Raw genomic sequence first — 24,058 nt, 5'->3', positions numbered from 1 at the left:
ATCTGCTGGGCAGCACCGCTGGACCACTCCCAAGACCCAGGGCGAGTCCCCAAGGACACCTACAAAGCTCCCAGGAGGTAGAGGCTTGCCTCCACTCTGCCGCCACCGGGTCCAGCCCCCACTGCCCTCCTTCCGTGGGCCAGCCCCTCCCCACTTCCCCCAGCCGGCCCCACTCTGGCCCCTTCCTCCCTCTGAATCAAATGACACCGATGACTCATGCCTCGAGGAAGGCCATTTATTTCCAAGATATAGACTATACTTTTAAGACAGGACTTTTCAGAAGCAGGAAATCTTAGTTGTCGCCTAGAGAGGTGTGTCAAGGACACAGTGAAAGGAGACATGCGCACGTGGGGCCAGAGGCTTTTCCAACACTGTTACAACACTTTTTTAAATGAGCAAAACATCTTTAAAAATCCTTATAAATTCTTTATAATATGTTACACATTTAGAGACAATATTTACAGTAAAAGGGTGGGGGGGGGGGAAGAGAAATCTACTTTACAGCAAATCTTTGCATAAAACAAGAAGACTGATAGACGTGGCAGTGAGGTTCACAACCCCACCTGGGCTTCCCTGGGGTAAGTGAGGGCGTGTGTGGGGAGGCCTGGTGGTCTGAGGTCTATTTACAACGTGTGGGGAGAAGAGGGGGCTGGGTCCCGCCCATCCTGAAGGAACAGCCCAGCTCAGACCCCATAAATCAGTGTGTGTGTGTGTGTGTGTGTGTGTGTGTGTGTGTGTGTTTGTGTATGAGTGAGTGAGAGAGAGAGAGAGAGAGAGAGAGACACCAGGGATGTTCACTACACCCCCTCCTAAATAGAAGGTGGGGGGGTCTGTGTGCCTGAATTGTGGAAGCAGCAGGCACAGCTGGAAGAACAAAGAGAGGGACAAGGGAGATCTAGCAGGGGGTACCCTGGACCCTCCCAAAACTGGGGAATCGGCAGCCAGCTCCCATGGTCAACACGCTTAGTGAGGGTGGTTTAGAGGTTGGCAAAAAGTTGGTGAGGGGAACAACCCTGGTAGGAGTCTCAGTTCCGCCTCTGTGGAGTGGCCCTAACTTCCTTCTCTGGCTCTGACAAGCGGCAGGGGCAGGATCCCTGGATGCACCGAAGGCGGGAGGGGTGGGGGTGGGGGGCTGCTGTATGTGGTGGGGTTGGGCAACAAGGGGCAGGAGAGGCAGAAGTTGCTACTGGAAACACCTTCTGACAGTGACTAGCACACTCGCACACATACCCCCTCCGCCCATGGACACGATGACCCTACATCACCTCCCCACCTTAGCTAGGAGCCAAGAGCTAATGGAGAGGCACGGAGGAAAGAAGCGAAGAACCAGCATCACCCCGGGTCTTTCCTTTTGTCCGGGACTGAGACTCGGGAGGGGGGTGGTTCCCTATCCACACCCCATGGCCAACAAGGGTCTCTAAGTGCAGACACAGAAGGGCCCAGAGGGCCCACTCTGTCACAGAGCTCCAGCAGCCTGTCCCCTCTCCTCTCCCCACTCCTCTTACCTCCGGGGTGTCCCCCTCCCTCCCGCTCCCGCTCCCGCTCCCACTCCCTGTCCCAGCCGGGGCCTTCTCGTCTGCCCGCCCCCTACCGATCCCGCACACAAACTAGAGACGCGGCCTGCAGCGCCAGATGCACCGGGGACAAGAGAGGGGGGGCAAGCCAGAGAAGACTGGGGTAGAGGGACCGGCGCGGGGCGGGGGGCTGGTCACAGACACTGATGGAGGCGGGAGGCGGCCGAGCGGCGCGGGGGCTGGCTCTGCAGGGCCCCCGGGTCCCCGGGCGGCAGCGAGGCCGCGGACGACGGCGCCCGGGCCTTGGTGGACTCCAGGCTGCTGAGGCCCGAGTCCTTGTTGTCGCTGTGCGCCCGAGGGCCCGCGGGCTCCGGGGCGCCGCCCCCGCCCAGCTCCTTCCACTCGTTGAAGTTGAGGTCGGTCAGCGGGCTCTGCACCACCACCGTGTGGCGCCGCCAGCTGCTCCGGCGCCGCCGCGTCTCCGGCGACAGCGGCCGCCGCAGCCGCACGGCGAGCATATCGTCGGCGGTGCCGCGGAGGCGCAGCCGCAGAGCCTCGATGCGCGACGGCCGCGAGCCCAGCGCCGCCACCGCCGCGGCCGCCGGGGGGCGCAGCGACTCCTGGCTGCTGGACGAGGCCGAGCCCGGCGGCTCGGCGGCCCGGGGGCCGCCCCGCCCCGCGCCCGCGCCCTCGCCGTCCGGGCGGCTGCGGGACAGGCGGCGGCGCGCCAGGGTGTCGCAGGGCATGAGGCGGTGCGAGCTGAAGGAGGGCCGGCGCGCCGGGCGCCCCCCGGGCCCCGCGCCGGCCTCCGTGTCCGTCTCCACGTGGCTCAGCTCGCTGCGCTCGTCGTCCGCCTCGTCCCCCGCGCCCGGCCGCCGGCCCCCGGCGCCCGAGCACACGCTGCGGTCCATGGTGGACAGGGTGGAGTAGCCCGAGACGATGGAGCGCGTGTCCGCGGCCGGTCGCTCGTCCGGCGCCGCCGGGGGGCTGAGGCGCCCCGGGGCCTCGGAGGCGGCTGCGCCCGGCAGCGGCCCCTCCGGCTGGTCCCGCGCCCCCGGCGCCGGCGCCCCCGCCTCGGGCTTGTGCGCCTCCTGCTCCGAGTCGTCGTCGGTGCTGCTGCCCAGTCCCCGCGCCTCCCGCCGCTTCTTCCGCTTGCGGTTGACCGCCGAGATGAAGGAGATCGCCAGCATCTCCCGGGCGTACGGCTCCTTCTTGGGGGCCCACGAGCCCTGCGCGGGAGACAGGTCAGCATGCAGGAGGCGCCCCCGCACCGCGGCAGGTCCCAAGCCGGCCCCGCTCCCCCACCCCCACCCACCCTCCCCGGCGTCCTAAGCCCTTCCTCCCTGATGGCTGTCCCAGTGGGAGCGTCCCTACCCAGCCGGGAGCCGGCGAGACGCGGCCCCCCTCAATATCCCAGTCCCCTCCGGTACCCACTCTGGTCTCAATCCAGACTCTCGGCTCCTTCCTGTGAGCTGGGGCCTGGTCCCTCACCTCCGCCCCAACGTCCACTCCATTCCCCAAGCCCAGCGCTAGATTAATCCTTGCAGACACAGCTCTGGTGATAATAGCCTCTCAACAGTGAATACACTTGACAGTTTGAACCCATTTAATATATACCAGCCCCGGTTATAGTCACCAGAGCCTGGCAGGGACGTCTCTCCCCCCATGGCTTCTACTCCCTCCATCTCCACTCACTCCCACCTGGGAAACCTGCCTTTCCACCTAGGCAGTAGGTATGGGCCTCTCCAGGGCAACGGGCCCAAGTTCACTTCCCCTTCCCACTACAGCCCACTGCATTTCAGCCATCCCACCAGGGCCCCCACCCACAGTCCCCAACCCCACATCAATCTGGCCGGCTCAGCTGCCAGAAGGGGCTACCCAGTTCTGAACAGTCTGAACGATCGGATTGAAGGCGCCCCCAAACAGTGATTTCCAACCCCACGCGGGGCAACTTCCTGCTGCACTGTCACTGCTAAGTCCTGTGAGTGTTTTCTGGTCCTGTCCTTCCGTGATGCCCCAGCAGAGCCCACGGGGACCCTCACGGGCCAACACCAAACTATCTCTTGAGCTCCAGAACTCTTCTTCCAATGGCAAATCCATCTCTAGCAAAGTGTCTGTAGGCACCTGAAACTCACCTATCTACAACTACTACACTAGGCTCCCTACACCTGCCCCAAACGACCTGCATTCATGTTCCCCACCTTCAGGTGGTTCCCTGCCTCCTTCTCCTTCCCTGCTGCTTCTCAGTTTTCCTGAAGTGACTCCCAAAGCCAGCTCATCCTCACCATCCTCTGTCCAGGCCCTTGCTCTGCCTTTTCTGGGTCTTTCTGCCATCTCCTGATAGGGGTCCCTGCCTCCAGCCTTGCCTTACCCCAGTCCCCCCTCCTCTAGAGCAGTCAGTCCTTCTAGGCAAGGCAGGAATCTGATCACCTCCAGACTCTGCAGGGCCCCCCACCTCCCCCAGGATGAAGCCCAGACACAGGGCCCTTTACAACCTGTTGCCCGCTTTGCCAGCCCTCCCTACCCTAACCGCAACCCTTCACTCTGGCGATGCCCACCTGCCACACTGACTTGCCCTGAGCCACCACCGCCCCCTCTCCCTGCCCGCCTATTGCCGTATGAGCTCTTAGCCCTCTTCCTAGGCCCAGCTCAAATATGGCATCCTCTGTACAGCCACCTCTCAGCCCTCCCATGGCCTTTGAAAACACACCTACACCTGCTCTTCTCCCATCGGAATAGCTCTGTTTCCACATCATCTGTATCACACTCAGAGTTCCTTGAGAGCAAGGTCTGTGGCCTCTTTGTGTGTGCGTCCATGACTCCTAGTGCAGTGCCCGCACATAACAGGTGCTCACTAAACGTTAAGTGACTGGGGGCGCCTGGGTGGCTCAGTCCGTTGAGCATCCAACTCTTGATTTCAGCTCAGGTCATGATCTCACTCTATGAGTTCAAGCTCAGCTTCGGGCTCTACACTGACAGTACAGAGCCTGCTTGGGATTCTCTCTTTCCCTCGCTCTCTGCCCCCACCCCCAAACATACATACATACATACATAAATGTTAAGTGAATGGACAAATGGGTGAATGCAGTCCCCTCAACACAGAAGGCCGTGCATAAGCACAGGCTGAAACTGGTCCCCCTGCTGGGCTGGAATGACCTGCCCTGTGACCCCTTCTCACAGGTCACCTCCTGTTTCAGCCACGGTATAATAATGGAGACACAGAGATGCCTCGTGTGGCCACCGCATCCTATGTACTCTCTCTCACATCAGCTGGTTCTGAGGAAGCTAAAGCATGTCAGGGAGTCAGGATTCATAGGCATGCGGCTCCTGGGCCACGGCGGTCAATGCTGCACGGCTCCAGAAGGCAATCCCCGGAGTTGTGCGATCTGGCAGTTCTGCTCTGATCAACCTGAGGCACAGGGTAGCCAGTGCCACGGTCTTTTCTGGCCAGTGCTCTCTGAGGCGCTTGTGAGGCCACTAGGACCATCTGATCAAATTATCCTCTCATCCCAGCTAGTTACAGAAGCAGAGCAGTCATAATGGTCACTTCCAGGAATGTAGAGGTCGGTACATTCACATAAAGGCCAAGGCGTCAGCCCAGGAGAGGCTACGGGAAACCAGGGGGCTAGCAGGAGCGATGGGTGGGCTAGATTCAGGTCACTATAATGAACTTGCTCCCTGCCGTAGAAGTCTTATGACGGAGTGAGCTCCCCGTCCCCCCAGGCACACTGCGTGTCAGGCACACTGGGCTCGCTGGGACCTGGCCAGTGCTTAGAGACCCGGACAGACATGAGTCCAGTTCAATCACCAGAGTTTAGTGATTTCACCCACTACTATGAACAGAATTGTGTCCCCTTCCCCAAATTCGTATGCTGACGCCCTACCCCCCAGTGGGATAGTATTTGGAGATGGGGCCTTTGGGAGGTAATGAGGTCATGCCCTTGTGGTGGCATTAGTGCTCTTATAGAAAGAGACACCGGAGAGCTTTCTCTATTGTAATCTCTCTTTGCTGTATGAGGACACAGCAAGAAGGCGGCCATGTACAAGACAGAAAGAGAGCTCTCACCAGAAACTGACCATGCTGACCCCTTGATCTTGGACATCTAGCCTCAAGAACTGTGAGAAAAAATGGGGCGCCTGGGCGGCTCAGTCGGTTAAGCGTCCGACTTCAGCTCAGGTCATGATCTCACAGTTCATGAGTTCGAGCCCCGAGTCGAGCTCCGTGCTGACAACTCAGAGCCCGGAGCCTGTTTCGGATTCTGCGTCTCCCTGTCTCTGCCCCTGGCCCGCTCTCAAGAGACATTCGGTCTCTGTCTCTCTCAAAAGTAAATAAACATGAAAAAATATATAATAATAAAAGAACTGTGAGAAAATAAATTTTTCTCATTTAAGCCATCCAGTCTGTGGTATTTTGTTATGGCAGCCAGAGCTAAGACACCAACCCCCTTGGCCATCAAGCTCTACATCCTTGCCTAATGGGTTCTGTCTCAGAGGGCAGGCCCTGGACGGCGAGTAGCTGGCTGTGAGAGCTGGTTCAAAACACCAGCTTCAGGTTCATTGATTTTCTCAGTTGTTTTCAATTTCATTGATTTATCCTCTTATCTTTGTTATTTCCTTCCTTCTGCCTGCTTTGGGCCCTCCAAAAAGAATATTAAGTACAGCAGACATACTTGTGGCTATAAGAAGAAATATTACACTTCATTGACAGGTGAGCAGCTGAGGATCAGAAAAGGGGTTAAACAACTTGCCTGATGTCCTGAAGCTAAGTGGTGGAGGCAGGACTCAGACCCAGGACTGTCTGTGCTTTTTTTCTTTCTTTTTAATTTTTAAATTATTTATTTTGAGAGAGAGCGCGAGTGGGGGGAGGGGCAGAGAGAGACAGGGAGACAGAGAATCCCAAGCAGGCGCTAACAGCACGGAACCCAACACGGGCCTCGATCTCATGAGCCGTGAGATCATGACCTGAGCCGAAATCAAGAGTCGGACCCTTAATCGACTGAGCCACCCAGGCACCGCGGACTGTGCGCTTTTAGCCACTGGGAACACTGCCCCTGGCCACCTGGTCGCTTAACTCCCAGGCCGGATCCTTCTATTTCACCAGATGCCTCACCCAGCACGGCCACGGTGAGTGACTTTTCTGCTTACCACGGTACCCACAGTACCTCCTACTTTCCTTCCCTGTGACCAGCAACTTCCTCAGCATCCAACGGCAATTCTCCCCATTCCCTTGGCCAAAATCAAGAAGTGGGACGGCTTAAGCAGGGAGAAAGCTTCAGAATTGCTTTGGCACTTACCTTGGACTTGGCTGGACTGCAGGTGGTAGAATCTGTTGGTGAGAGAGAGAAATACAAAGGAAAGTTAAATCGGGGCAGGAGAAGGCTGCCTTGTGAACACGATTCCCTCTCCCCGGAGGCTTCAGGAACCAGGGAGTTCAGACATCTGAGCTCTCCCCAGGTGTTGGGAGTGTGATGGGCTTCTGGTGTCATTTCCCATGGCCCAGGGACGGTATTGATGGCAATCACCACTTCCTTTCGAGGTAGGAAATGACGTCAAGGCTGCCAGTTGTGAGACCCTCATTTGTCAGGGTCAAGGGCAAGGAGGGCTTCTCTTTGGGCCTAGGTCCTCTCCCCTCCCCTCCTGTCCCTGTTACTCTGAAGCACTAGAGAGAAAATGCCAAATATCAGGCGCAGTCCACGGAAACCACAATGAAACACAGCGAATCACAGATGCTCTGGAGAAATGGAGACCACACAGTGCACAGACAAGGGGGCGCCCTACCTCCACCCTCACCACCACCCCCACTTCCGGGACAGGAGGAAGAAGAGGGACCCTGTGAATGATGGCGTCGAGGGGCAGACACCAAGTAGGTGGGACCCAGGAGGCAGAGCGCGCTGGTGACTAGGGCCTTGATAGGCTCCGCCTCCAGACTCCTGGTCCATCTGCCTTCCTGGGGGCAAGGCCCTGTTTATCACCAGAGTTACGAGAACGAGTAAAATCATAACATCAGTAGGACTGGGGTCCCGCTCCTTTAAGATCACTGGGGGTGGAGAAGGAACCACAACCAAATCCTGGCAGTGTCCTCTCCAGGACCGGGGAGGGGGTAAGCTGATCTAAGGACCTCCCGGGGTCTGACGGGGCAGTGGGCAGGCACAGTTAATCCACACTCTCTGGCAAGCAAGTGAGTCCTCCTCCCCACCCCTCCCCTGCACACGGTGAGAGGAGCAGATGGCCAACCACACAGTGACACACACGAGGCAGGGGAGCGGCAGCAGGTGATTAGAAGAAACGGGGGGCTCCTCTCTGCCATCCCCACCCACCTTGTCCCCTGGCTCCCTCCTCAGCCTGCCTCTTGTAACTAGGGGTGCTGCGCTAGGCCTCTGTCAGAGACAGGAGCCTTCATGAAGGGCGGCCCGCCCACAGGGCGGGAGAAGTTAATGCCTTGGGCAGAGGGGCTGCTCTGCTATGAGAGTCTACGGCCCTGAAACAGGACTTAGGGGCTGAGTGACCAGGGGCTCTGGTTTCAGAAGCGGGAAGAGTCAGCCCTCGGAGCCCACCAAGGCAGGAGCTGCAGTTATAGAGAGGCTTCTGAGAGTGACATCACTCGTGTCCCGCAGGCTGGGTCCCCCTACCAGCCAAGCCTCCCCCTGTCCAGATAACCGGAGGTGACCGGGTTCAGCACAGAGAAAAGCCCAGAGTCTGGGGACCGCGACAGAGGTGAGGGAGCAGTCATGCGGTGCCCAGACTTCCCGGCAAGGGGCCAGGATCTGGCTCCGACAAATGCCTCCTTCCTCCTGAGAAGGGGCTTTCAGATGGGAGGGCTAGGGTGGGGGTATGTTGTTCACAAGTGGGGGTAGCCGGTATGTCAAGGGTGAGGTGCTCACAGCCCGGGACCTTTCTGCCTGCCCCTCGGGCCTGCCCAGCCTTCTTATAATCACCCGCCACTGTTAGTGACCGAGGCCGCAAATGCCACACTGTACCCTTTAAATCTCCAACAGGTCCGCTGGAGGAGGGGAAGGGGAGAAGAGAGAGGCAGGGTTCAGGGGCGGGAGGAGAGCACAGGGAGAAGAGAGAAGGGGGCAGAGGGGTGCAAGGAGAAAAGGAAGAAAAATTAAAAAGAGGAACATGCCCAGAAGGACACAGCCCATGAGAAATAAAAAGCTTAGGAAGGAAACCAGTGAAGGAGGGCGAACAAAGCCCCTACCCAGCCCGGGGAGGGGCAGCTGAGCAGACAAGGAAGCGGGCCCATAGGCAAGCCAGACCTCCCCAGAGTGGAGAAGGCCCTGCCACAGCCCAGGTCTCTGTGGTGGGGGCAGGGAAGGGCCCCGCTGGGGCAGAGCAGGGAAGCTGGGCGTCTGGCCAGGCATCTGGGACCCTTGGGAATGCGAATCCCACCCCCACTCCCACCCGTTCCCAAGCCCCTGCACTCACCTGAACCTGGGTCACCGGGGGGCACTGTCCTGCCAATGTTAGGCAGGAGGTACTCAATGTTGGGCACTGACTGAGGCTCCTTGTCATCCACAGGAGTCTGCAAACAGGAGGAGGGTCAGCCAGCATGTCCTCAGATGGCTGGACCGTGGATCCCGCAAAACGGGGTAACCTGAGGCAGGGCCCATGACTCCTCCATCAGATTGGGGCTCACCAACTGTCTCTCTCATCAGCCAGGCACTCTTGAAGGCAGGTCCTACACGTACCCCATTAGACTGTTTTGTGCCTTCTCCAACACCTTGACTGAACCCCAAAGGCCGGAGCTGTGTCTCCACCATCAGACTGGATCTTTCTAAGATCTATATCCTCCACATAAGACTGGAAGGTGGAGTCTGCCTTTGCTACTGGACTCAGTTTCCTTAGAGTGGCTTATACCTCCCCCCTTAGACTGGGGACTCATGAAGGCAAGGATTGTGTCTCCCATTAGACTGGAGGCTCCTGAGAAGAGGGCCTATGTTTCCTCCATCAGACTGGGAAGCCCCAAGGGCAGGGACCTTCCCCTGCTTGAGTCTTACTGCCTGCCCCCTCCCGGCCCCCAGCCTGAGATGCAGGCCCACCTCAGACCAGACCCACTCCACCCTCCCTCTGCATCACTTACTCTCTCTCCCTTGTCCTCGTCATCGCTGAAGAACCAGTCTGACTGCAGAGGAGACAAAAGGAAGTGGTGAAACTCAGCGTGGGAAGGGGCTGAGGGAAGACGGAGACACGGGCTCTGGACCTGCACAGTCCAGAGGACTCCACTCAGACGCCATATGGAATGGGGCGGGAGAAGGTCCTCCCTCTTCTCAACAACCCCCAGGCTGGCCTGGTCACTGGATGTTCCCAAGGGAACATGGATTCCCAGGACCAAACCCCACAGACTATGAGAAACCCTTGAGGAGAGAAAAGGCTGGACCCCAGTGCTGGAGGGAAATGCAGCCTGGAATGGGAAGGGCTGAGGATTGATGGAGGGCCAGTTCAGGAAAAGCTTCTCCGCCTGTTTTTCACTAGATATTGTCCAGAACACATCTCTGGGGCTCGCTCCCAACCGCAAGCCAGAAGCGGGGACAGCAGTGCCATCTAGCGCAGGCTGGGTCCACTGCAGAGAGAAGGCCCACCTGTTGCGGCAGCCAGAAGAGCCCTGGGCACCACATTAGCTACTGGGGTTGCCACTCTCTCCCCCAGCCAGAAGACAGAAGTGCCGGGAGGGAAATGTTAGGAGGTTCCCTGAGGGGCAGGCAGGAAAGAGTTTTCACATAAATGCCAAACAGGATAGAAAATAAAGTAAAAATCTGATTCGTAAGTATGTTTTGTGAAATCTGAGAATCTTAAGGATAAAACCCTAAAAGTTTTCTGGAGGAAAAAAAAGGTTGCTTACAAATGAGCATCAGCTGTAACTAGAACTTTCAGCAGCAGCAGCAGCAGACATAAGAAGATAAGTAGTATTTTCCTGTATTGCTGGATTACAAACGCAGGAATTTTGAGCCTAGAATTTTATACCCTGCTAAACTCTCAGTTGAGTGTGAACTAAAGCTACTTGAAGACATCAGAAAGCTTGCTGCACAAAGATTCTCTTAACTGTGTATAGGAGCACAGTTAAGAAATGACCCCGGGGTGGAGTGACCAGCTCGGAGAGGTCAGGATGAATGTCCACGGTCGATCCAAGCAAGGATACTCATATACACATACAACTGTACACACACAAAGTATATCCATGACACTGTGGATTTCGAACACAGAGGGAGAAACCGGTGATGGGTGACAGTACACTAAGGCACTTGGTTTTTAGATGTGGTGGAAGGAAGACAATGGATATTGATGAGCTTTAGGAATAATCAGTGAGAGTGAAGCATAAGTATGGGCTGTTATAATTGTATAATTAAACACAGATTGGGCTTTATACATTGTGTGATTTTCTTTTTTTTTTTTTTTAATTTATTTTGAGAGAGCGAGAGCGAGCGTGGGAGGGGCGGAGAGAGGGAGAGACAGAATCCCAAGCAGGCTCCACACGCTGTCAGCACTCGGGGCTTTAACTCATGAACCGTGAGATCATGACCTGAGCAGAGATCAAGCTGGATGCTTAACCAAGCAGCCACCCAGGCTCCCCTAAATTATGTAATTTTCATATCGGGAAAACAAAAATCAATCCATCGAAAGCAAGGTAGGACAGATGGAAAAGAAATAAAATGAAAATGGGGTAAACAAAAAATGACACTTAAGACGGCAGAGAGAAGTCCCAACAACACAGAAATTGGAATCAATGAGTTAAGCTCACTGGTCAAAAGTTAACACACACAGAATATTAGGGGCGCCTGGCTGGCTCAGTTGCAAGTGTGCAACGCGATCTCAGACTCATGAGTTCGAGCCCCACATTGGGCATTACTTAAAAAAAATACTGTTTGTTGAAAAATAAATAAATACAATAAGACAGGGAACGTGGATTGAAAGGATACGTATTGCCCAATCAGACTGGGTAATTATGGCGGGAGCAAAGTGGGGTCAGGGATGAAGGGGGAAACAAGGAGACTTGCAGGTTGATTATGACCATGTGCCATGAACCTCAGTTATTATTCGTCACAATCTGGCATATTATTAACTCAAATAAGTGGCAAAGGAGAGCAACAAGAAAGAGAAGAGAGGATAAGAAATAATGCAAGATCGAAAGTCAGTCTTCTCGGGCTCAAGTCCACCTCAGGTAAATGACTTCTTTGAGTCTATTTACTTATCTGTAAAATGGGCCTAACAGGAGTATCTACTTCTAAAATTGTGGTGAGAAGGAACATGAAATCCGGTATGGCTATTATAAGAAACTAGAAATACCAAGTGTTGATGAGGATGTGGGGAAAAGGGAACTGTCACACACTGTTGGTGGGAATGTAAATTGGTGCAGCCACTATGGAAACCAGCACGGAGGTTCCTCAAAAAATTAAAAATAGAACTACCCTACGATCCAGGAATGTCTGGGTGGCTCCGTCAGTTAAGCATCCGACTCTTGACCTCTGCTCAGGTCCATGACCTCACAGTTCGTGGGTTCCAGTCCCGAGTCAGTCTCTGCACGGACAGCGTGGAGCCTACTTGGGATTCTCTCTCTCTGTCCCTGCCCCTACTTGTGCTTTCTCTCTCTGTCTCTCTCTCTCAAAATAAACAAATAAACTTAAAAAAAAAAAAAAAGAGCTAGCCTATAATCTAGCAATTCTGCTTCTGGGTATTTATCTGAAGAAAACAAAAACACCAAGGAGAGATATCTGCACCCTTTTGTTCATTGCAGCGCATTATCTACAACAACTAAGACACGGAAGTGGCCTGAGTGCCCACTGATGGAAGAATGGGTCAAGAAGATGTGGCGTGTATATAAAATGGAATACAACTCAGCCACTGAAAGAAGGAAATCTTGCCATCTGTGACCACATGGATGGACCCTGAAGGTACCACGTATGCTAAATGAAACAAGTCACACAGAGAAAGACAAGTACCGTATGCTCTCACATGTGGAATCTAAAACAAACAGATAGACGCAATCCAGGCTCATAGGTACAGAAAACAGGCTGGGGTGGGGCCGGGAGTGGGGGGTGGGCAAAGGGGGTGAAGGGGGTCAAAAGGTACAAACTTCCAGTTGCAAAATAAATAAGTCGCGGGGACGTAGCCTAGAGCATGATGACTGTGGTTAACAATACTGCATTGTGTTTTTGAAAGTTACTAAGAGAAAAGGACTGAAAAATTCTCATGGCCAGAGAAGCAATTGTAACTATGTACGGTGACGGTATATGTATAGCGCTGATCATCTCACGGATATATACAAATACTGAATGGTCGTGTTGTTACACGTGAAACTAATCTCATGTCAATTATACCCTCCGCTTAAACATTTCAAAAATAATGAAATACCGTGTGTAAAATATTTAGTACAACACATTGCTAATGTACAATGAATGTTAGCCATCATTAAGAAAAAGCGCAGTCCCCAGAGACGGGCTGAATAGAGGGAGCCCTAAGAAGCCCAGCCTTTAATTCGGTTTGGAGGTACCCAAAAGTGCTGTGGGAGCCCAGAAGCTTCCGGGTAGCCCAGAGTTTTCTGGAAGAATTCACGCTAGCTGGTGCCACCCTGCTTTTGCACATCCCTGTGCCTGGAACGCTTTCTCCCTGCTCTGAATGGCTAAATTCCTCCGGGTGTCGTAAGACAGTTAAACTCGCCCCTGACTACGCTCCCAGCCCTATAGCCGGGGCAGGGTTAGGTCCTTCCATGGGCTTCCCTGGCGATAGCCCAGAGAATGAAGAAATGACATCTTCACTGAGGCACTGCTCCTTCACAGCAGGGCCTGGGTTCCAGTCACCTCTGCATCCCAGCACCTGCACCTGCCTCTGGGATGCCGATGAGGTCAATAATGGTGGTCGCTAATTCATATAACACCTCTTACCCGCTAAGTGGCATTTTAAGTGCTTCACGGACATTAACGCATGTAACCCTCACAATTACCGTGTGAGGTGAGCATTATTATCATCTCCACTTTACAGATGAGGAAACTGAGGCAAAAAGAGGGTAAGTCCCTTGTTTAAGGCCCCACAGCATGTAAGGAGCAGAGCCAGAGTTGAACTTCAAGCAGGCGGGCTCCAGAGCCAGTGCCCTCAACTGCTACCTCAGCGGTTCTCAAGCGGGGTGCCTCTGCCTCCCGTCCCCGGGGGGGGGGGGGGCATTTGGGAAAGTCGGCAGACATTTTCAGTTGTCACGACTGGAGGGAGGCTCCTGGCATCTAGCCAGAGATGTTGCTAACCATCCTGCGCTACACAGGACAGAGCCCCACAAAGAATCATCTGGCCCCAAAGGTCACTAGTGCGGAGGCTGAGAGATCCCAGTGTATGCAGAGCGGCAATCATGTTCCAACAAATGCCTTGACGTGGTCTTTGGGTTGCAGCTGACTTAGTAAACATGGGAATGAGCTGGTTGGTGACTTGCCACTGGGAGGACAGGAGCCCCGGGTAGGGAGGCCAGGTGATGGCCGCAAAGTCACCCACGACCTGCAGCCATCCGCTGACGGGCCAGGGGCTCAGAGCCAGAGTCAGAGAAGTCTCTGCCGAGGTCCGATCCTGCCTGGGCCCGTGACTCCAGGGGCTCCGGGGGCCACGTGTTAGACTGGGGAGCTGAAATTTTCCAAGGGATAAGTTTTCCCAGACTAAGGGAAATGTTGGAATGAGAACAGGCTTTGACGTTCCCTCCCAAGGCTCAGAGCCCTGACCACCCAGTGGAGGAAGGAAATAAGCAGGCAAGGCCAGTCGGCATGACCAAAGTCTACCCCACTGCCTCACGTCACCGACCCTGGCCGGCCAAGCCAGCTCTAGGATGGACCCCGGAGTCTGGCCTCCCAGCAGGGGCCGAGGAAAGCACCAACTTTGGTCAGACAAAGCTGGCTTACAATCCTGGGGTTGCCACTTATAAGCTGCGTGACTTTGAGCAAGTCACTTTGCTTCTCTGAGCACCGGTTTCCTCATCTGTAAAATGGGAGTAACATGACCTGGTTTCCCTTCCCTAAAGTATCTGTGACGTTGCAGACGCTGAGGACCCCATTCCGCTGGCCAGCTGCCAGTCTTATTTCTCCTGGCAGGAGGGGGTTGGGTTCCATCCACAGGCAGATTTGGAAATGGGAAATCCGTGATTTTTTTTTTTTTCTTGAAAATCTAGGATTTATAAAAGCATCCCTTAGGGCCCCAGAAGGGGGAGGCGCTGCCCTGAGTTTGGCTCTAAAGGACCAAAGCCTCCTGCGCCCTCTGCTGGCCGCTCTAGGTTCTCATCCCATCCTGGACAATAACTAGACTCCTTAGACACAACAGGGCTTGTGGTGCTTCTGGGAGCCATGAGAAGCGGGGAGACCAGCCCAAGACATACAGAGGACAAGTGCAGGATCCTGTCTTAGCCCTTGCTCCGCCCTGCCTCATCTGCGTCCCCTCCCCGGGCATCACCATTTGCTCCCCCAAGCCTCAGTGGGGCGGCAAGGCAGAGCTCTGCCCCTGCTCCCTACACCCGTCTGCGTGTTTCTACCAGGACACTTTTCCTGGGGCCCCCTTCTGAACGTGCCCCTGCATTCACCCCTAGGCTGTCCAACCCAGCAGCACTTTCCCTGACCCTCCTCTGCCCTCTGACCCTCACCCTCATCTTAGAAGCTCAGGAGCCTCCTGATTCTCCTGCTGGGAATGGAACATCCTAGAAAGACAGGGATTCTAGGATCCATTCCTGTTTGGTCCGGAAACGCAGCCCATCGCTTTGGAAGGGCATGTGCCATCCCAGGAGCATTTGCTGAAGCTGCCTCACCCTCCACTGAGCACATCCGCCCAGGCGAGCAGGAGCGAAATGCCCAGGGGGACATGGCCTCCGCCTGGAGTGGCTGCTTACGTGCTGGATCAGCGTCTCCACGATCTTATAGCGATCAGGCATGTGGGTCACCATGTCCGCCATGTTGTCCTCAGACGTCCTCACCAGCGTCGGCCCGAAGACCAGGGCCAGGTTCCTGGGCTCCATCTGGGCAGGGGAGGAAAGCAGGTCAGCATCAACACCCCATGAGCTCTGACCTCCAGTCCCCCAGACCTCCCTCACCCCAGGCCCCTCAGGCCCACGGCCCATCCTGAGCTATGCCTGGCTTAGGGGATGGACACCTCCTTGCTGGGTAAGGCAATGCCTCACAAGGCCAGATTTCAGCCTCGCTCATCCCCAGGCCTAGCAGCCGAGAGCAGTGCCCAGCCTGCTCACCCATACCGTGCTAACAGTGACAGATGCCAGAATAGGGACCTGCTGGAGGTTCTAAGGGTATTTTAAAACTGGGAGCATTCCTATAGCTCCATTCATTTTTGCAGAACCAGAAAATACAGAGGTCTGATTAGAAAAACACAATGTGGCATGAGAGACTGGTTTAGTCTGTAGAGTGAGCAACGCTTGATTTTAAGGTTATGAGTTTGAGCCCCATGTTGGGTGTAGAGATTACTTAAAATATTTTTTAAAAAAGGAAAAAAAAAAAAAAAAAGAAAGAAAGAAAAATGCAATGCAAGGGATTTGAGCTAAATCCGAGGATAGATTTCCATCAGACACAGAGGGACTGTGGCTCTCTGCCTCTGCGAGACCCTTCAGAAACTCCGGAGATGGCCCTCCGGGGAAGAAGCACTGGCTGGCATGGAAGGGTGGGGTGGGGACAGAGTGACTACAGAGGAGGGTGTGCCTAGAGGGCCTTGGGATTATCTGACCTGGAAGAGTCTAGAATATGCTGAAAGGACCCTATATGCCTCCTTCCCCCACATTCCATGCCAGAGTCCCCCCACCTTGTTTTTCTCCGAGTGGTCAGCAATGGTCTTCAGATGGCCCACGAGGAATTTGAGAGTCTCATAGTAGTGTCCTGGGAGATCCCGGATCTGGGCGGGAGCGAGAAGGGGCATGGGGCTGTGATGGCCTCCCCATCTCCCCAGCACACCCCACAGGGGCTCCCACCGCCATACTTCCGGGGTCTGGAAACCACCTTCTAGCCAGCCCCCTTGGAGAGATGGAGAAACAGAGGCCCAGAGTGGAGAAGGGCGTCTCCAAGGTCACAGAGGGAAGTGGCGGCACTGGGCTCCAGGCCTCCCCGGGGGGGGGGGGGGGGGGGGGGGGGGTGGTGGTGCTCTCCAGGCCCAGTGTGCCTTTTGCCCGAGGGCGTCTCTCTCTTTCCTTACCAGCTTCCGGAGCGTCTTCATCCGCTCCCTCGAGTCTTCGATGCGATTGGCCTCGATGAAGTCGTTGTATTTGTCTAGAACACAGTGAAGACTCTTTAGAGAGGTGGGAGGCAGTCCCTTCTCCCACTCTCACGGTGCTTCCAAGCTGAGGAGGCCCAGGCTGCTCCAGCTCAGCATCGGTGGGGGGGGGGGGGGGGGGGGGCGGCTCCATGACCTCGTGTCTATGTGACCAAACCCACTACAGCTGCACTCAGGGGCGCACCCGACCTGGGGCAGCCCGGGTGTGTTTGGGAAGAAGCAGGACCTGAGCCGCACGTGGATACTGGAAAAGAGGTCCTCGTCCCAGGCTCCGGGACAAGGACACCACAAGGTCAGAAGAGGTTACCTAGAAAGAGGGAGGGGCCCTTTCAGCCTCCAGACGCCCACCCCACCTGTGTCAAAATGCCCCCCAACTCCCTTCAGAAGAAGTGCATGGGGAACTTTAAAACATGGAACAGGCTAAGTTTATTCTGAAATTCATCTGACGAGTAGATGCATAAGGAGAGCGGAGAACAGTCTGTAAAGGAAGAGTCACGAGGGAGGGCTTGCCCTATCCGATACTGAAACGCGCTAAAAAGATAGCATAGCTTCAGCAGCCTGGGCCTCACGGAGGAGGTTGGCCAAGGACAAGGACACAGAAAGGAGGGGAACAGGCCACGTGGATCTTTACTATGTGATAAAGGCAGCGTTTCAAATCAGTGGGGAAGGATGGAGGGGTCAATAAATGTCCCTGGGACAATTAGCTATCTTGTTGGGGGAACAAAAATCCATTTCCAGCCCACATAAGAATACACAAACGTGTGATCGCATGAGAGAGCCAAATGTCAAAGTTGCTAAAATCTTGGGAAAACCAAGAAAACGTCTTTACAACCATAAGGCCTTCCTAAACACGAGATGCAGGATCCATTAAAGATGAACAGCTTTGACTACACTTAATTGTTTTCAACTTCTGCCCTGAACAGTTAATAAGCAAATGGCAGACCGAGAGCAAATCTCCGCAAAAACTAGCCAAGGGTTAATACCCATAATACACAAGAGCTTGTCTCGTACAAATCGATACCAAAAAAGACAAACAGCCCAATAGGAAAATGGGCACACGGTCTGAACAGGAAATGAGAGGAAACAGCGAAGGCCAATAAACTAATGAAAAGATAGTTAATTTCCCTAATAATGAAAGAAATGAAAATGAAAACATAACGAGATGACATTTCCCTCAACCAATTAAGAGAAGTCTAATAAAATGCTGATAACATCGAGGGTGGATGGGGCCAATTCTCTCCTATGCTGTTGGTCAGAGTATGAACTAGGGCCTTCTTCTCAGAGGGCAGCTTGACATTAGCTTTCAAAAATGTTGACCAGGACTTTGACCTGGAAATTCTACAGTCTAGGAACCCACCTCTAGGACACCGATCCGGGCGTGTAGGGACACCTTCAAGGAAAGCCATTGCAACGTGTTTTGTAAGAGCAAAAATTTGAACACAACCTGAATATCCATCAATAGGGGAGTGATTAGGCAAATTATAGTCTGTTCCGACTGTGAACTACCAGGTGGTTGATTTAAAAGAAGAACGGGGTAGAGCTCTTTGTACAGACACGAATGAATCTCAGAATGACAAGCCTCCTTTTGTTAAGAACCCCCACCCCCCCACCCCCAGGGGTGTGCTGAATCCTGCTCACACCGGCTCCCGAGGGCCAAAGGTGTTCTCTGCTGACTCCACGTTGGTGGCAGCTTATCGGTAGCTTGAAATAAGGCACAGTAGGAGTAACTGCACCATGGAGACTACAGATCAAGGCTTTTTTCCCTTGAGAGCCAGATGGCAAACATTTGCCAGCACGCAGGCAAACTCACCCAACTCTAGACCCTATCTATGCATGGTTGCCTCCGTCACATGTGTAAGAGGGTCTGGGGAAACAAACAGATCAGCGAACGGTCAAGAGCTGGGCTCTGGAGCCGGAAGCCTGGGGCTGAATCCTGGCTCTGACACTGACAACGTGCGTGACCTTGGGCAAATGATTTAACCTCAGTTTCCTCATCTGTACAGTGGAGATAATAGTACCTACTCCATGGAGTTGTTGTAGGGAGCCGTGCTTGGCACAGAGCAAATGCTCAGAAAGGGTCAGGACAGTCTCCAGGGATAGGGACTAGGAGAGTGACAGGGACCTTCGGGGGTTCTTTATTTGCATCTATACTAAGTTTGTTACGAGCCCATGTTTCTCTTGTACTGAAACAAAAACCCAGGGTGCCTGGGTGGCTCAAGCGGTTAAGCCTCAACTTTGGCTCAGGTCACGAGCTCGCGGTTTGCGAGTTCGAGCCCCATGTCGGGTTCTATGCTGACAGCTGGGAGCCTGGAGCCTGCTTTAGATTCTGTGTCTCCCCCTCTCTCTCTCTCTCTGCCCCTCCCCTGCTCTCTCTCTCTCAAAAAAAATAAATAAATAAACACTGGGGCACCTGGGTGGCTCAGTTAGGCATCCGACTTTGGCTTGGGTCATGATCTCACGGTTCCTGAGTTCAAGCCCCACGTCAGGCTCTGTGCTGACAGCTCAGAGCCTGGAGCCTGCTCTGGATTCTGTATCTGCCTCTCTCTCTCTGCCCCTCCCCTGCTCACACTCTGTCTCTCTCTGTCTCTCAAAAATAAATGTTAAAACAATTAAATAAATAAATAAATAAATAAGCATTAAAAAAAAAAAAAAAAACCCAATGAGTAAAGCCAACAAACCCAATAAAACGAAGTGGTCAGAGTGCAGCACAGACAGGTGTCCCTCCTCCTCCCGTCCTCCACTTCCACCCCCACTCACCGTCGGTGAAAAGAGGCTCAGGCAGTTTTCGGAAGAAGGACTTGAGCAGGCTGCTGATCACATTGAGGTCCTGCCAGCGCTGGGGAGAGGGCGAAGACGTCAGGTCCCAGGCAGGCCCAGCGGGGTGCGCAGACCCCATCCCCGCCCCCCTCAGGCCCAGCCCAGGTGCCCAAGCCTCCATGCTAGTCTAGCCCGGCCCGGCCCTCCCTGGGGTACACCCACACCAAGCTCTGCCCAGACCAGGGAATCTCCGGCCTAAGGAGACTCATCAGGGTGGTGGCGGCAGAACAGCGCCCAGCTAGGTCCCGGCCCCCTGACCGGCTGGCCCCGACCCCTCCCTGCTCCAGCAAGCCCAGTGAGCTCCCGCATTTGCCCACCCACAGCAAGTACTAGGTACCTCCTTTGGTGCAAGCACTATGGGACGGAAGTGAGGGAAACCTCCTTGGTGGTTGGACCTCTTCGGGCCTACCAGCACTCAGTCCTGCCTCCCAGGGCTCCCCATTTAGTGGAGAGCCACCCTTGGACCCCCTCTCCTTATCCATGACATAGCAGTCATTCATGCCTGGCACCTGCCCATCTCAGGCCTTTTGCACATGCCAATTCCCTCCCCTAGAAGTTTCCTCCCCTGCCCTTCACAGGCCAGCCTCCTCATCCTACCCAAATGCCATCTCTGCAGAGACGCCTTCCCTGACAGTCACAGCTAACACAGCCACCACTGCCCCTGCCCCGTCATCTGTACAACAGCCCTGACCTTGTTTCTTCCATGGCACTTGCCACACTTTGTCACCGTTGTATGCATTTTTTTCCTTCCCTGCCTACCTGCCTGGCAGGACTGTCTGTCCTGTCCTGTCTGCCCTGTCCCCCACTGTGCTCCTACCACCTAGTGAGCTCAGTTAGCCTGGCACCTTATGGCCTAAGTCAGTAGTTCTCAACAGGGGCAGAATCACACCCCCAGGGACAGAACCCCCTTGGTTTCCACAACCAGAGTCTGGGGATGCTTTTAAACTTTCTGTGATACACAGGACACCTTCCCACAACAAAGAATTATTCTGCAAGGCATCAAGATTGAGAAACCTGGGTTGTTTTTTTTTAATGTGTACTTATTTTTGAGAGAGAGAGAGAGAGCGCACACGCAGGGGAAGGGCAGAGGGAAAGGGACACAGAATCTGAAGCAGGCTCCAGGCTCTAGGCTCCAAGCTGTCAGCACAGAGCCCGACGCAGGGCTCCAATTCACAAACTGCAAGATCATGACCTAAGCCAAAGCCGAACGCTTAAACAACTGAGCCACCCAGGTACCCCAAGAAACCCTGTTTTAAATAAATGGATGGTTGGGGCGCCTGGGTGGCTCAGTTGGTTAAGCATCGACTTCAGCTCGGGTCTGATCTGTTTGTGGGTTCAAGCCCCACATCGGGTTCTGTGCTGACAGCTCAGAGCCTGGAGCCTGCTTCGGATTCTGTGTCTCCCTCTCTCTCTAATCTTCCCCCGCTCACATCTGTCTCTCTCTCTCAAAAATAAATAAACATTAAAAAAAATTGTTTTTAAATAAATGGATTGTTGAATGCAAGAATGAATGAAGCATGGCCGGTCACTGTCCCTTGTGTCCACGAGGGGGCACCATCACCCCGTGCAAAGTCCAGGGTAACAGCCTTGACCGGAAGGGCTCAGAGTAACTCAGGCCCGGAAAACAAGGTAACACCTTCCACAAAGACACGCAGCTCCACAACACACACACTCAGTACAATGGCCCCACACCATCCCACAAACAATACCCTCCCCCTCAGGTTCATCAGGAGTTACGGTCACCCAGCCCACAGCACTTAACTTCCAGCAGTCCCCAAGACAGAGGACAGGACTGGTGTCTGAGACAAAACTACAGGCCCAGCACACTCTGGGCCCTGACTTCGGTCTGCTGCCCCCCAGCTCCGGCCATGCTTCTCCCTGGCTAAGCCCCGGCGAATGTGCTTTTGGGCATATCCACCCCAAGCCAGCACAGGGACCGCCCACCTGCCCCATCACCTCCTGGCTGTTCTCATCTCCCAGCTGCCAAACCCAAGGCTTCTGGACCCCTCCCACGTGCACACATCTGCCACTCATCCCCAGCCTCACCTGAGCCCCCCCCTCCTCTGTCCCACACGGAGCCTGGCCCTTCACTCCTGCTGCCCACCCTCTGCCCACATAGCAGTTCCCTCCATCGTCCCACTCTGTGCCCCAACACCACCGTGTCCATCCTCCAGTGCACTCTTGGGGACTGCCTGTTTGTGCCATCACCCCAAATCCAGGGGGGGGGGCCCTGCCTGACACATCTTCCCTCTCGGGCCCTACTCCCCAGTTTCTGCCAGAGAGATACCACCAGCCCCCAGCTCAACCGTTGGCTCCTCCCTGCACCCCCCTTCCTCCCTCTCATGTGGTCAACTCCTAGAGCTGCTCCCATCTTCCTTATTCCCCTGGGGCCACCGTGTCCTCCTGGCCCCTTGCACTTCCCCCATGTCAGCAATTTCTCCCTTGGATGCCCCGCTCTGGGCCTCCCTCATTTGTATCCGTCAGACATAAGCTAAAGCAGACTCCACGCTCATTTATGCCTCCCCAGCTGAAGAACCACTGAAGGCTCCCTATTGTCCCCACTGTCAAGATCAAAGACTTCAGTGGCACCATCAAAAGCCCTCTACCTCCTGCCCCGGGCCTCATCCTCCCCACTGGCAAGCCCAGGAAGGAGGAATGAAACGGGTCTGTTCTCTGTCTCGACACTCAGACCCTGCTCTGGGATTTTGGAAAATGCCATCGTTCCCAGCCTGGACTGCCTTCTTGTCCGCCTGCCTCCTCCCGTTCACGCTTCAAAGATTCCAACACTCAAGTCTACCACCTGCTCCGGCCCTCGGCATCTTCTCCTTCCTCATCGCACAATCTGGCCCTTGGTGAGAGAGCAGCCTTTTCCCTTGGCCACTGTCCCACACGTACTGATCTTGTCTCCCCCATTTTTTCCCCAAGGGCAGGAAGACGGTCAGGTATCGCATAAAGCTTCACTAAATATGTGCCTCATGGGACCTCATTGCCCAGATTCATGGTTTTCCAAAAATCTTCTTCAGCAGAGCCCCTTTTTGCCAGACAGAAGCATACGTGAAAACCCAATATGAAAAAAAAAATGACATTCAAAACAGAACAAAGCAGATTTCTCTAGTTTGAACAAAGACCGGGGTTCCTGACCTGCTCCCAGCCTCCCACAGCTTTTTGGGGGAATACAGTTTGAGAAACACTGACCCTGCTGCAAATTCTGTGTTTTTTTTTCACATTAAAATATCTCTTTGGGGGGCGCCTGGGTGGCTCAGTCAGTTAATCCTCCAACTTTGGCTCAGGTCACCATCTTGTGGTTCGTGAGTTTGAGCCCCGCATCAGGCTCTGTGCTCACAGCTCAGAGCCTGGAGCCTGCTTCGGATTCTGTGTCTCCCTCCCTCTTTGCCTCTCCCCCATTTGCGTTCTGTCTCTTTCTCGCTCTAAAAATAAATAAAACATTAAAAAAATTTTTTTAAATTCTTTTAATATATATTTTTTTGGGGGGCGCCTAGGTGGCTCCGTCAGTTAAACGTCTGGCTCTTGGTTTTGGCTCAGGTCATGATCTCATGGTTTGTAGATTCAAGCCCCACGTGGGGCTCTGTGCTGACAGGGCAGAGCCTGCTTGGGATTCTTTCTCTCTGCTCCTCCCCTGCTCATGCTCGCTCTCTCTCAAAATAAATACTTAAAAATATATATATTTCTTTAGTTTTTTTTCCAGCTTTACTGAGATAGAACTGACATTTTTTTTAAAAAGCAAGCTTTTTTTTTTTTTTTTTACAGGAAGTGGAACTTAGTGGTGGGCATGAATGGGGAGGGACAGCGCCAAGGTTCTCATGAATACAGAACCCAGCAGTTGTCCAAGGGGCCACGATTAGGGATGTATTTGACCCCCAGCCATCTGGGATGAGCCACTTTTCAGCCATTACGTCTACAAATTCATCCGCAATAAACTGAGTAAAGCCCCACTTCTTGGGAATGTGGATCTTCTGGCGGCCGGGGAACTTGAACTTGGCCCTATGTAGGGCCTTGATCACAGACTCCTTGTTCTGCAACTTGGTACAGATGGACATGATGACTTGGCCGATGCGGACCTTGGCCACCGTGACCGGGGGCTTTCCAAAGGTGCCCCGTCCCCCCATACCTCATACCTGTCTGGAGCCTAGACCGGAGACAGCATGAGGCCAAACCTCAATGTCCACTGGGAAAGGCTGTCCCCAAGGTCCCTTAGGGCAGCCTATACAATCGACAGGCTACATACACCACCAAGGAGGCTGCTGTTTGCAGCCGCGGCACCCTGGGTCCCCATGGGGAAAGAGCACAGTCGGCTTAACCGGCTGCTGAACCTGCTGCAAACTTTTAAGTGTGGCTGTCAGACTGCTTCACGAGCCGGCTTTGTCTCATCTGACCGGCCCTTCCTCTTCCCACGTTGCAACCATTCGAAGTCCTGGCTGCTCCAGAAAATACCACAGGCTCCCCTTCTAAGCCAGGGGTCTACGGAGCACAGCCTGTGG

The 24,058-nt window shown here is 54.3% G+C and overlaps 1 protein-coding gene and 1 non-coding gene across 2 annotated transcripts in view; both read right to left on the bottom strand.

Annotated features, from left to right (window-relative positions):
- Positions 1–221: 221 nt before the first annotated feature.
- ARHGAP23 (Rho GTPase activating protein 23) overlaps positions 222–24,058 on the bottom strand; it is a 71,913-nt gene continuing 48,076 nt past the window's right edge. Inside the window, exons 17-24 of the mRNA XM_042915242.1 lie at positions 19,500–19,578; positions 16,665–16,738; positions 16,278–16,367; positions 15,361–15,486; positions 9,598–9,639; positions 8,943–9,039; positions 6,809–6,840; positions 222–2,743 (exon numbers count right to left, since the gene is read on the bottom strand). Of these exons, the coding sequence (XP_042771176.1) occupies positions 1,709–2,743; positions 6,809–6,840; positions 8,943–9,039; positions 9,598–9,639; positions 15,361–15,486; positions 16,278–16,367; positions 16,665–16,738; positions 19,500–19,578 (1,575 nt within the window). The 3' untranslated portion in view covers positions 222–1,708. The remainder of the gene's footprint in view (positions 2,744–6,808; positions 6,841–8,942; positions 9,040–9,597; positions 9,640–15,360; positions 15,487–16,277; positions 16,368–16,664; positions 16,739–19,499; positions 19,579–24,058) is intronic.
- Positions 23,754–23,887, bottom strand: LOC122207442. The gene has a single exon (XR_006196856.1). It is a non-coding gene; the product is annotated as a small nucleolar RNA SNORA70 (small nucleolar RNA).

This window comes from Panthera leo, chromosome E1 (assembly GCF_018350215.1).
Source record: "Panthera leo isolate Ple1 chromosome E1, P.leo_Ple1_pat1.1, whole genome shotgun sequence".
Taxonomy (NCBI): Eukaryota; Metazoa; Chordata; class Mammalia; order Carnivora; family Felidae; genus Panthera; species Panthera leo.
Note: the sequence above shows the minus strand (reverse complement) of the source record. Positions and strands in the feature narration are given on the sequence as shown.